At 39.0% G+C, this 13,977-nt stretch overlaps 1 protein-coding gene across 5 annotated transcripts in view; it reads right to left on the bottom strand.

Moving 5' to 3' along the window:
• Window positions 1-10,753, bottom strand: part of USP15 (ubiquitin specific peptidase 15) — a 138,828-nt gene extending 128,075 nt beyond the window's left edge. For 3 of the 5 annotated variants that reach the window (XM_049883753.1, XM_049883754.1, XM_049883756.1), the window contains exon 1: window positions 10,608-10,753. In XM_049883753.1, the coding sequence (XP_049739710.1) occupies window positions 10,608-10,696 (89 nt within the window). In that variant the 5' untranslated portion in view covers window positions 10,697-10,753. The remainder of the gene's footprint in view (window positions 1-10,607) is intronic. The other 2 variants (XR_007517251.1, XM_049883759.1) reach the window with 2 other exon arrangements.
• Window positions 10,754-13,977: the final 3,224 nt, after the last annotated feature.

Here is a 13,977-nt window from a genome sequence, read left to right as displayed (position 1 = left end):
TTTGGAATATTTGCTCAGCATACAGACTGAATAGGTATGCTGAAAGGATACAGCCCTGACACACACCTTCCCTGACTCTAAACCACGCAGTATCTTCTTGTTCTGTTCGAAACACTGCCTCTTGATCTATGTACAGGTTCCTCATGAGCACAATTAAGTGTTCTGGAATTTGCATTCTTCGCAACATTATCCATTAAGTTGTTATGATGCACACAGTCGAATGCCTTTGCCTAGTCAATAAAATACAGGTAAATATCCTTCTGGTATTTGCTGCTTTCATCCAGGATCCATCTAATATCAGCAATGATATCCCTGGTTCTACGTCCTCTTCTGAATCCAGATTGAATTTCCGGCAGTTCCCTGTCGACATGCTGCTGTAGCCGCTTTTGAATGATCTTCAGCAAAATTTTGATTGGATGTGATATTAATGATATTGTTTGATGATTTCCGCATTCGGTGGCATCACCTTTCTTGGGACTAGGCATAAATACAGATCTCTTCCAGTTAATTGGCTGGGTAGCTGTCTTCCAAATTTCTTGGCATAGACAAGTAAGTACTTCCAGTGCTGAACCTGTCTGTTGAAACATCTCGATTGGTATTCCGTCAATTCCTGAAGCCTTGTTTTTCACCAATGCCGTCACTGCAGCTTGGACTTCTTCCTTCAGTACTACTGGTTCTTGCTCATATGGTCTCTCCTGAAATGGCTGAACATCAATCAATTCTTCTTGGTATAGTGACTGTGTATTCCTTCCATCTTCTTTTGATGCTTCCTGAGTCATTTAATACTTTCCCTATAGAATCCTTCAATATGGCAACTTGAGGCTTGAATTTTTTCTTCAGTTCTAGAAATGCAGAGCATGTTCTTCTCTTTTGGTTTCCCATCTCCAGGTCTTTTCATATGTTGTTATACTATTTTGTCTTCCCAAGCTGCTTTTGTTGAACTCTTTTACTTTATCATTTCTTCCTTTCACTTTGGCTACTCTACGTTCAAGAGCAAGTTTCAAAGTCTCTTCTGACATCCATTTTGCTCTTTTCTTTCTTTCCTGCTTTTTCAATGACCTCTTGCTTTCTTCATGGATGATGTCCTTGATGTCATTCCACAACTCATTTGGTCTTCACTCATTAGTGTTCAACACGTCAAATCTATTCTTGAAGAAAAAAAATTTTTTTCTTGAGATGGTCTCTAAATTCAGGTGGGATATACTCAGGTCATACTTTGACTCTTGTCGACTTGTTCTAATTTTCTTCAGTTTCAACTTGAACCTGCATAGGAGCAATTGATGGTCTGTTCTGCAGTCAGTCCTGGCCTTGTTCTGACTGATGATATTGAGGTTTTCCATCATCTCTTTCCACAAATGTAGTTGATTTGATTCCTATGTATTCCATCTGGTAGGGTCCATGTGTATAATCGCCGTTTATGTTGGTTAAAAAAGGTACTTGTAATGAAGTTGTTGGTCTTGCAAAATTCTATCATGCAGTTTCCAGCATCATTTCTATCACCGAGGCCGTACTTTCCAACTACTGATCCTTCTTCTTTGTTTCCAACTTTTGGATTCCAATCTCCAGTAATTTTCAAGGATCCTGGTTGCATGTTCTGTCAATTTCATACTGCAGAAGTTGGTAAAAATCTACAATTTCTTCATCTTTGGCCTTAGTGGTTGGTACGTAAATTTGGATAATAGTCAGATTAACTGATCTTCTTTGCAGGCATATGGATATTCTATTCCTGACAGCGTCATACTTCAGGATAGATCTTGAAATGTTCTTTTTGATGATGAATGCCATTCCTCTTAAAGTTGCCACTGCTGGCAGGGTGTATCATATGACTGTCTGATTCAAAATGGCCAATACCAGTACATTTCAGTTCACTAATGCCTAGGATATCGATGCTCATGCATTCCATTTCATTTTTTCTTTTTTTAATTTTTATTGTGCTTTAACTGAAAGTTTACAAATCAAGTCAGTCTCTCACACAAAAACTTATATACACCTTGCTACATACTCGCAATTGATCTCCCCCTAATAAGACCGCCCGCTCCCTCCCTCCACTCTCTCTTTTTGTGTCCATTTTGCCAGCTTCTAATCCCCTCTACCCTCTCATCTCCCCTCCAGGCAGGAGATGCCAACACAGACTCAAGTGTCTACCTGATCCAAGAAGCTCACTCCTTACCAGCATCTCTCTCCAACCCACTGTCCAGTCCAATCCCTGTCTGAAGAGTTGGCTTTGGGGATGGTTCCTGTCCTTCCATTTCATTTCTGATAACTTCAAATTTTCCTATCGTACTTTGCACATTCCATGTTCCAATTATTAGTGGATGTTTGCAGCTGTTTCTTCTCATTTTGAGTCGTGCCACATGAGCAAATGAAGGTCCCGAAAGCTTGACTCCATCCACATCATTAAAGTCGACTCTCCTTTGAGGAGGCAGCTCTTCCCAGTTATCCTTTGAGTGCCTTCCAAACTGAGAGGCTCATTTTGCAGAACTATATCAATCAATGTTCCACTGCTATTCATAAGGTTTTTACTGGTTAAATCTTTTCAGAAGCAGACTGTTGGGTCCTTCTTCCTAGTCTGTCTTAATCTGGAAGCTCAGCTGAAACCTGTCCTCCATGGGTGACCCTGCTGGCATCTGAATACCAGTGGCATAGCTGCCAGAATCGCAGCAACAAGCAAGCCCCCACAGTACAACAAACTGACAGACACGTGGGAATAGAAAACATTATCGTAAGTAAAATAAGCCAGACACAAAAATTTCACATATTCTATATTTGCATTTACATGAAATATCTGGCATAGACAAATCTATAGAGATTACCTGACAACAGTCAACAAACTGAATGACACACTGCAAAGACCTCATTAAAGTTTTCAAAAACAAAGATGCCACTTTGATGACTGAGGTACATCTGATCCAGGCCATGATCTTTTCAATCACATGCAAAAGCTGGACAATGACAAAGGAAGACAGAAGATTTGATGGTTTCAAATTGTGGTATTGGCAAAGAACACTGAATACATCATGGATTGCCAAAAGAACAAATCGGTCTTAAAGAAAATACGACTGGCATATTCCTAAGATGCAAGGATGGTGAAACTTTGGCTCATTTACTTTGGACATGCCATCAGGTAAGAGCAATTGCTAGAAAAGGACAACATGTTTGGTAAAGTAGCAGGTCACTGAAAAAAAGGGAAACCCTCAGTGAGGTGGACTAACAAAATAGCCATTTTGAATCCAACAAAATGGACTCAACATACCAATAATCATGAAGATGGCACAAGGCCAGGCAGTACTTGGTTCTGTTATACACAAGGTCACTATGAATTGGAAACCACTTGGTGGCAACTAACAACAACGTAAAGACAAAGTAGATCAGTGGCTGCCTAGAAAAAATATATTTGGGAGAAAACAGGGAGTGACTACTAATGGGTATGGGGTTTCTTTTTGGGAAGATGAAAATATTCTAACATTGATTGTGGTGATGGCTGCACAACTGAAAATATATTTAAAAACCAGTGAATTGTATATTCTAAGTGGGTGAATTGTTTGGTATGTGAATTATATGCCAATAAAGCTCACATGCCTATATATAACCCCATTGCTGTTGAGTCGATTCTGACCCATAGAGGCCCTGGAGGACACAGTAGGACTAACTGCCCCACAGGGTTTCCAAGGAACAGGCTGGTGGGTTCCACTGTCGACTTTTTGGTTAGCAGGCGAACCCTTAACCATTTATTTTAAAGAAAGAGTGCTAACCTTTAGGTGAACAGTTAATTGTAAACCATTTGTGTCACCCAGGGATCTTTTACATCATTATAAATCAGGTATTTAAACTAGCTCTAGAATCATCAAACACCTGTAAAATGATATAAATAAGGGCACTTGTAAGGATTAAATGTGGTAAGTACAAAGCCCTTAGAATACTGGCTTGCACAGAGTAAGCATTTAACAAATGTTCACTGCTTACGGTATACCTGTGAATCACAGGCAAGCCAATTAATTTCTCTGTGCTCAGATCCTTCATCTATAAGGAATATAAATATAAATTCTGATCCTTATTTTGAGGATGAAATCAGATAATGTGAAACACCTTTACCAATTAGCTCCCTGCTAATGTGCACGATAGTTTCAATTCACTTTCATCAATAATCATGGCTTGTTATAACCCTTTCTTTATTATTGGTATAAACGGTATGCCAATCACTTTTTATGCCTCTGGACCTCAGCGGCAAGGCGATATTCTGGTTCTAATCCATTTAGCGTCAAGGTGGATTCCTTTTGAAATGCCTGAAACTCAGCAGATGAGAGTTTGTGGCTCTTTGTGGGGTAGGTTAACCATTCTATTAGGTGATGCTTCCTAGATGAGTTAGTTTTATAAACTTTTGCTTTTTCTTCCTTTATTTCTGTGAGATAAGGCTTGCAAGCATAACTATGGCTTTTCAGTGTGATAGTTACGGAGTCCTGAGGGGTTTGTTTTGGTTTTTCTGTGTTATATTTGGAAAACCGCAAGTTCCCCACGTAAAAAAAAAAATGGAAAGACGCCAGCCATAAATGATATACCTAGTTCTTAGTGGCATACTGATATGCCACAGATAGGTGGCGCCCAAGTGCCACTAGCCTAACTGGTAGATTGTATTGCCAGATTACATTTCTCACAATCCATTATTACCAACCAAAAATTTAAACACATTCAATTAGTAAGCATGTATTCCAATGCTGAAAACACATGCCGTCAAAAAAAAAAAAAAAAAAAAGGAGAAAAAATGTAGTAACGATTTAACGGAGTGATTCTCAAAGTGAAAGGAAGAAGAATCAATTTAAACTCATGTAAGAAAATGGATATATCCAATGACTAAAAAAAAAAAAAAAAAACCAGTGCCGTCGAGTCAATTCTGACTCACAGCAACCCTGAAGGACGGAGTAGAACTGCCCCGTAGAGTTTCCAAGGGCTAAGACGGCAAAATTGATGGCTTTATTAGCGGTGATACAACTGACACAGTTTTTGGAAATATGTCAAAGAGGTATCAGTATGATTATGCTGTCTTAATTTGAATGTTCTTTGACTTGGAAAATTCACTAAGAGAGTCAGTACTGAAAAAAAAAAAAAAAACCACCAGTAAACATGGAACATAAAATACCAACATTCGTATTTGCATTTCTGTGTTGGCCTACTCCTACAGACTCCAAAAACAGAGCCTAACGTACTTGTGGTTTACTATAAACCATTACTGGTAAAATACTGGCAAAGTACTAACAAAAAATATTCTGCAAGCTCTTACTACCTACTCGATGCGTTACTGCTGTAAAACTATTTAAGAAGGGGCCACATCACTTCTAATAAATAGCTCATGATTACTGATAAAGGATTAAATTCAAAATTTCAACAGAAAATGATCTCACTCTTCTGTTTGAATGTACTTTTGGTACATTTTTGCTGTTGTTGTCCTATGTATTCAGTTAGTCACCTATCAATTTTTAAACATATTTAATTTTGGAAGCAAGATGTCTAGATTTTCTACACTCTATCGTATCTAAACTGAACAGTCACAAGAAACGAGTGGGGAATAAAATGGTAGAATTATGCTGCTAAACATAAAATAGACTCCATTTCTAAAAGAAAAAATGTCCACTCATTTTTCTTTTAAAGTAAAACTACTTTTATATATACATCTTTAAAATAAGCAGTACAGTAAAGTAATTTAAGGGCAAGGACTAAAGATTCAGACTCCCCGTTTTCAAATCCCAGGTATAAGATTATACGAACACAGTGAAGTGACTTAACTTTTCTGAGCCTAGGATTCCTAATGGAAAAATGGAATAAAAACACCCGTCCCCTAGAATTGTGGTGATGAATAAGTTAATACATGTAAAATGCTTACAATAGCACCTGGCATACAAGTGTTTTTAAATGTACAAGTAATGTTACAGGTCATGGACTGACAAGCTATCTTTTTTTCTTATTATACTTATGTGCAAGCAAGATTAATAACTGTCACAAAACATTTTCTAAAAAGACCATTTATTTAATACCTTGTTTGTGTTAATGGGAAAATGGTATCATTAAGAAAAAATAAAGTTAGGATTTTCTTGGTCAAATAGGCTATATTATTCCTGGGTTCACTAACAACTCAGAACTGATTAAAAAATTTCCTAAAATTGTTTTTCTAGATTTTAAACAATTAAAATGTTAAAAATACACTCTTATTTCACCAATTTACCAACACTGAAAAACAGTTTCACTTTCTAGTTTCATTTTCTGTAAATGGATATAACACATACTCAGTGTTAGGCTATTTTTGTGGTAAACTCCCTGGCATAACTAAAATTAACTTTAACAGTAATGTAAAAAGTTCATTACTATGTATATACTAATCATGTTGGTAATCATGATGGCAATCATGATTATCAATAGTGTCCCTTTAGATTATTAGCTGATTTGTGATTATAAGGTTATTTTCTATTAGTGTCAATTAAAGTTGTACTAACATAAGGAACCAAATAAAGCCTCAAATATTTCTAAGAAAAAGAATAATAGAAAACTCCATAAACTGAGATCAATGTCTCTTTTCTAGAATCAAATTGATCAGATGGAATTTTCCTTGGCAATTTACTGAAACGAATGTGTCATATACATTTTAAATGACTCTAAACAAGTTACTCTTCAATTTTACCTTAAGAATACTGAAGTTCTTAGTTTATACAAAATTGACACGCTAGATTCAGTTGCTTTATAAAGCTAGCTACACATTGCCACTGAATATACTTGCACATAAAAATAAGCAAAAATGACTGGTAGATGAATAACATTTAATAAAAATGGGGAAAAGGAAGTAGTGATTTTCATAATTTGTAGTTACCTATTTATTTACTCATAAAAGGTCTATTTTAAAAGAAATACCCAAAGAGAACATGCCACAACTTACAACTTTTCCTTATAACTCATTTATCTAACTACAAAAATCATTTGCCTTCCAGTCGATTCCAACTCACGGAGACCCACGTGTGCCAGAGTAGAGCCATACTCCGTAAGGTTTTCAATGGCTAATTTTTTTGAAATACAGCACCAGGCCTTTCTTCTGAGCTGCCCGTGGGTAGACTCAAACCTCCAAACTTTCAGTTAGCAGCTGAATGTGTTAACCATTTGCTGCACCCAGGAACTCCATTTATAGAACTCTGTTGTTAGTTGCTGTTGGGTGGATTCCGACTCATAAAAAAAACTAAAGCTACCCTTAAATAGGTTCCTCCATTTCTAAGGCAATTACATGTAATATAATTTAAGAGGGGCCTTGGTGGCACAATGGTTTAGCGCTTGGCTGCTAACCGAGAAGTCAACAGTTTGAACCCAACAGCCGCTCTGCAGGAGAAAAGGTGTGGCAGTCAGCTTCTGTAAAGATTACAACTTTGGAAACCCTTTGGGGCAATTCTACTTGGTCATACAGGGTAGCTATGAGTCTGAAATCAGCTTGACAGCAATAGGTTGCTTTTTTTTTTTTTTTTTTAATGTAACAAACAAATTTTCTTTCTGCCTTATCAGGAGAAACAACCACGTTCTTGAAGATGAAGTTATCTTTCACTCCTTGCAAGGCAATTTTAGTTCCCTTATATATTTTTTCTATATAGGTCCAAAATTCTATTTTTTAATGTTGTTTATAGTTTTCTGAATCTCTCCTTGGAGTTGAAGCACATAAAAAATGACATTATGAGACTATATCTTTACTCCTTCTGATGCAGACCAGTGTCACTTTTCTACTTCACCTTTTAAGAGGTATTACTCTTGTTAATCAACTATGACTTACTTTTTAAAGTCTAGTACCACATGTATCATAAAGTTTGTTCTTCATTTCAGACTTATTTATTTTTGCATCTAGACAAGTAAGCAGTTTGCAGATAAAAATCTTTCATTGTTTACAAATAAACAGAAACTCTAGCATTCATCCAGAACCAAACACATCTTATTACCTGCCTAGGCGTTAGAATTACCAGACTACTATGAGACAGCCCTTATCTACAAAGCACTCACAGCCTAACTTGTGAAATACATTTTTAAAAATTCATTTGACTGTAACTTCAAACATTTGAATTAAGCTTTTGAGAATAAACTTCTGGTAAATCTACCATTTTTTTCTCAGTAGCCCAATCTTTCAAAGATGGTGATATTCATACACCAAGGCAATGTTCCATTTACAAATGGCCCATTTCAGCTACATAAAAACAGATAGGATTTACCCAATCACCCAGAAAAGACTAACACTAAGGTTAAAAAAAGCTTAAAAGGTTACAACTAAATTTGTAGGTATCTTTACCAGTGCTGAGCTCACAAATACACTGTCGGATTTTTACTCAAGCTATTCTCCTTCAAACTCTCAATCAGACTTTTACACTACACTATTTTGAAGCAAGACAGGTTTCATCGGCTAATTTGGAAAACAAACTGGCTCGCATATAAACGAAACAGATTTCTCCAACTCCTCAGCACCACCTTGCTCATACAAGTTCATTTTCCTCCCTTTAAATGAGAAGAAAAATTAATGCGAAGATAAAAGTTTGTACCTTCTGCTGTTCCCTAAAATATCTGGGCTTCGGTTTTCTTTAAAATGAAAACATTCAAATGACTCAAACTTATGGACCCCCTGTATTTTACTCTTTAAAATGATTTACAATAACTTTGTCAAAAAGCAAAAATTATTTATTTGAAAAATACCAGAATTAAAAATTTATTTGAAAAATACCATGATTTAAAAAGTTTAATGCCCACAGTATAGATACAGCTCCTATCATCCTATAGGGCCAACAATACCAATGATTACTCAGTATACCAAAAGTATAACAAGACTAAAGAGAAACAATAATCCAAAATTTAATTTACATATTTCTATTTTAAGGAAATACACATTTACGTTTTTACACAGGGTAATGGGCTAGATAAATTAAGAATTCTTAGAAGTTCTTTAACAAATAGAGCAAGGATTGATTTCATCTTTAAAAACCCACAGGCCAAAGTAAATACAGGTTATCCTAGGATATGTAGCCAAATTTCTCCAAAGAAATAAACATGTTAGGAATGCTCCAATGTGAATAATAACAATTATTTATTCAAAGGTCATATTTTGTGCTGTAATGCAACGAGTATATGTTGACACCCACAGGTATTTTTATCATATAAACACAGTACGCAGCCTACAAAGTAGGAAAAAAGTACCAGGACTTAGATCAAAGTATTTAAATTCAAGTCCCAACCCTAATATCACAGCATTTTGTTAGGAGTAAAAGGTGGAGATAAAAAGGCAACTAAAATTTAACACTTTTCTTAAGTATCAAATCTATTTTAAGTATTTAATTGAATCAGGATAAAACCCTTATAAAAAAACTATTGTCCATTTCATAGATGAAGATACTGAAATGCAATAATTTAAATTACCTTTCCCCAAAGTTATACTGCAAGTTAATTACTGCAACTGTGACATAACTCAGGTCTAAATTCTATGCTCTTTCCATTAAGCTATATTACAGTATCTGAAAAAACACTTTGTAAATTACATACCATAGTTACAGAGACAGTGGGAAGTGGAAATAATTTTTTCTTATAATAAAAAGCTACACTAACTACATTATATTCCTTAGCTGTTCCAGTAAAGTGATACAGGAATATTTTTAAATACTACACACGAATCATACAATAGGCCTACTTGATTTCACCTTCCCTCCTAATAAACTGAGTACTTTCTCTTCATGTCACATATTCACATATTTAATTCTGGAAATCAACTGATAAGGCCGACAAGTATCAAAATTAAAATCTCCACATACTTCATTCAGTATTTTAAGTGTATATCCTCTGGTATTTTATAAGTTTCCAAACTAGCAAGTTACTTAAGCGGCAAACAGACTTACCTACTTTTTGCAGGCCTATGTTTTATGTTATCCCTGAAACAGGAGAGAAGGGCTGTACTTCAAGAAAAACGGTGCCGGCTTTTATCAAGCCTCCACTAAAGCACAAGACCACGTGGTATCTCTCAAAAGCCTAAGGTTCCCTACTTCTCTCCCTCTTTTTGACAAGGAACTGCAAACTACGGTTTCTTTCTCTTAACTGGCGCCCTGACACATGCCACCTGTATAGTACGGACCGCAAACATCCTGCAGCCTGCCTCCCGGAAGAATGCGAGAATCAGAATAAGAGGCAACTTGGATGCCGACAATGCCCGGAAAGGAAATGACTGGAGAAGTAAAGCGGATGGGATCGTAACAAACCGCGGGACCCAGACCTGTCAAACATACTGAAGAACTCAAAACCAACAACTGTAACCTATGGTTCGGAAAGGCCTGAGGTGGGAGCGGCACTATGGGAGGAAGGAGGACGAAGAGAACTGCATGAGCCGCCGCTCTGATCCCCACAAATCTCTCAGCACGCCCCAACAGGCCACGAACCCTAACCCTCACCTCCAGTCCAACCTCTGCCCCCAAATTTCGGCAGCGGCCAAAATCCTGCTGCTCAGGGCGGCAGCCGCCGGACCTACCCGCACCTGTCACTAGCGAAAGACACCAGTCCGCAGTTCCCGCCCAGTTACCCACCATCCCCGGGAAACCGCGGGCACCTCAACCTCCTTCTCTCACCAAGTGTCCCCTTTCCGGAGCGAGGTTTTGAGTAGCGTCGCGATGTCAGACCGCTGGGTGTCCAAATCCGCCGCTCCACCTTCCGCCATCTTCTTCCACTAGCGGTAGCGGAGGCGGCGGCAGCGACGGCGGCGGCGGCACGCCCCAGAGCATTGTGGGAATGGCGTCCTGCGGCCCCTCCCAGCCGCCAGGTCGAAACCAAAAGGGCCGGGGGTGGGAGCGATGCACCCGGGACAAGAGGAAGTCCCCGGGGCGGACTGGTTGCGTGACCGTGGTCTGCTCCCCCCCATCGGCCCCCGCCTCTCCAGCATCTCGTGCCGGCCGCGGCCTCCTCCGGGCCGGACCCCGGTTTTCCTCGGTGGGGAGCCGGGCGCTCACTCTCTTGAGCGATGCCACGGCCCGGTCTGTGCTTGACTTCTGCCTTCCCCTCCCTCTTTCCCACAGACGCCTGAAAACCCTTATTTGCGCATTCGCTCACTGTTGAGGGTGGGGTGGGGACGAGGGGCGTGGGGACGGTTAAGATATGGCAGAAAATTTTAGCGAGTGTGTGACTCTTGTCTTTTCATTGCGAGTCGCGGTACCCAGGCTCGGTGAGTGTTGGCCCAAAGTACAATCCGAAACCGAACGCTTGGACGCAGTGCTCATCGTGGACTTCCTAGAGCCCTCTTACTGCTGGTGTAGGTGGGGACCTTTTATAGGCTCTTTGTGACGGCTCCCCGGGCACACCCAGACAGCTAAAGTGCAGTGAAAAGCGTGTCCCAGTTCCTCGGTGAACAGGGCGTAAAATATGTATTGAGTAATAAAATATGTATTGAGTAATAAAAAAAATACCAGGTACTAAAAGGAAGGAAAGTCCTTTCCCATTATCTTCCCATGGTACGTACACCTGAAATGTAACTGGATGGTAATTGCAGTTGAGTATTAGTTGAAGCTACAATTATGCTAAAAATGAGGAAATTGAGTCTCAAAAAATCAAGGGTCTTACCTAAGGTCACACAGCTAGTAAGTGGAGAGACAAGTTTATAACCTAGGGTCCAAAGCCCATGTGCTTTTAAATGTAGCATACTCACTACCTCTTGTAATTGAAAGCCTGAACTAAAATGGGAACGCCACAAGAGTTGGAACTGAGTCCATCTTTTTTACCTCTGTATGCCTAGTGGCTAGCACAGTGTTTCCTAACATATAAAAGCCATCTAAATATTTATTTAATTAATTAATTTTGTCAAAACTGCTTAAGTATTTCAAAGAGTAAAGGTTCCAGAGACTTGGTGTTAAGACAACGCAAAATGATGTGAAAAGTCTAAAAGATGGGAAAACATCCCTATGCTCTCTTGTTTTCCCATTTTTAATGCCTACTCTAACCACTATGTGGAAACCCTGGTAGCCATAGTGGTTAAGACCTAGGGCTGCTAACCAAAAGGTTGGCAGTTCCAAGGCACTCCTTGGAAACTCTACGGGACAGTTCTACTCTGTCCTGTAGGGTCACTATGAGTTGGAATCAACTCCATGGTAATGGGTTTGGTTTTGGTTTTAACCACTGTAAGGTCACTATGAGTAGGAATCCACTGGAGGGTAATGGCTTTGTTTTTGGTTTTCTAACTCATCTGGTGGTGGTGGTGGTGTCGTTAGGTGCCGTCGAGTCAGTTCCGACTCATCGCGACCCTGTGCACGACAGAATGAAACACTGCCTGGTCCTGCGCCATCCCCACAATCATTATGCTTGAGCCCATTGTTGGAGCCACTGTATCCATCCACCTTGTTGAGGGTCTTCCTCTTTTCCACTGACCCTGTACTTTGCCAAGCATGATGTCCTTCTCCAGAGACTGATCCCGCCTGACAACATGTCCAAAGTACGTAAGATGCAGTCTTGCCATCCTTGCTTCTAAGGAGCATTCTGGTTGTACTTCTTCTAAGACAGATTTGTTCGTTCTTTTGGCAGTCCATGGTATATTCAATACTCTTCACCAACACCACAATTCAAAACCATCAATTCTTCTTCTGTCTTCCTTATTCATTATCCAGCTTTCACATGTGTATGATGTGATTGAAAATACCGTGGCTTGGGTCAGGTGCACCTTAGTCTTCAGGGTGACATCTTTACTCTTCAATACTTTAAAGAGGTCCTTTGTAGCAGATTTACCCAATGCAATGCATCTTTTGATGTCTTGACTGCTGCTTCCATGGCTGTTGATTGTGGATCCAAGTAAAATGAAATCCTTGCAATTTCAATCTTTTCTCCGTTTATCATGATGTTGCTCATTGGTCCAGTTGTGAGGAGTTTTGTTTTCTTTATGTTGAGGTACAATTCATACTGAAGGCTGTGGTCTTTGATCTTCATTAGCAAGTACTTCAAGTCTTCTTCACTTTCAGCAAGCAAGGTTGTGTCATCTGCATAACGCAGGTTGTTAATGAGTCTTCCTCCAATCCTGATGCCCCGTTCTTCTTCATATAGTCCAGCTTCTAGGATTATTTGCTCAGCATACAGGTTGAATAGGTATGGTGAAAGAATACAACCCTGATGCACACCTTTCCTGATTTTAAACCAATCAGTATCCCCTTGTTCTGTCTGAACAACTACCTCTTGATCTATGTAAAGATTCCTCATGAGCACAATTAAGTGTTCTGGAATTCCCATTCTTCCCAATGTTATCCATAATTTGTTATGATCCACACAGTCGAATGCCTTTGCATAGTCAATAAAACACAGGTAAACATCCTTCTGGTATTCTCTGCTTTCAGCCAGGATCCATATGACATCAGCAATGATATCCCTGGTTCCACATTCTCTTCTGAAACCCACCTGAATTTCTGGCAGTTCCCTATCTATATACTGCTGCAGCTGTTTTTGAGTGATCTTCAGCAAAATTTTGCTTCCATATGTTATTAATGATATTGTTCTATAATTTCCACATTCAGTTGGATCACCTTTCTTGGGAATAGGCATAAATATAGATCTTTTCCAGTCAGTTGGCCAGGAAGCTCTCTTCCACATTTCTTGGCATGGATGAGTGAGTACCTCCAGTGCTGCATCTGTTTGTTGAAACATCTCAATTGATACTCCATCAATTCCTGGAGCCTTGTTTTTCACCAATGCCTTCAGAGCAGCTTGTACTTCTTCCTTCAGTACCATTGATTCCTGATCATATGCTACCTCTTGAAATGGTTGAACATTGACTAATTCTTTTTGGTATAATGACTCTGTGTCTTCCTTCCATCTTCTTTTGATGCTTCCTGGGTTGTTTAATATTTTCCCCATAGAATCCTTCACTATTGCAACTCAAGTCCTGCATTTTTTCTTCAGTTCTTTCAGCTTGAGAAACACCAAGCGTGTCCTTCCCTTTTGGTTTTCCATCTCCAGCTCTTTGCACAT

The sequence above is a fragment of the Elephas maximus genome, chromosome 4 (assembly GCF_024166365.1).
Source record: "Elephas maximus indicus isolate mEleMax1 chromosome 4, mEleMax1 primary haplotype, whole genome shotgun sequence".
In the NCBI taxonomy this organism is placed as follows: domain Eukaryota; kingdom Metazoa; phylum Chordata; class Mammalia; order Proboscidea; family Elephantidae; genus Elephas; species Elephas maximus.
Note: the sequence above shows the minus strand (reverse complement) of the source record. Positions and strands in the feature narration are given on the sequence as shown.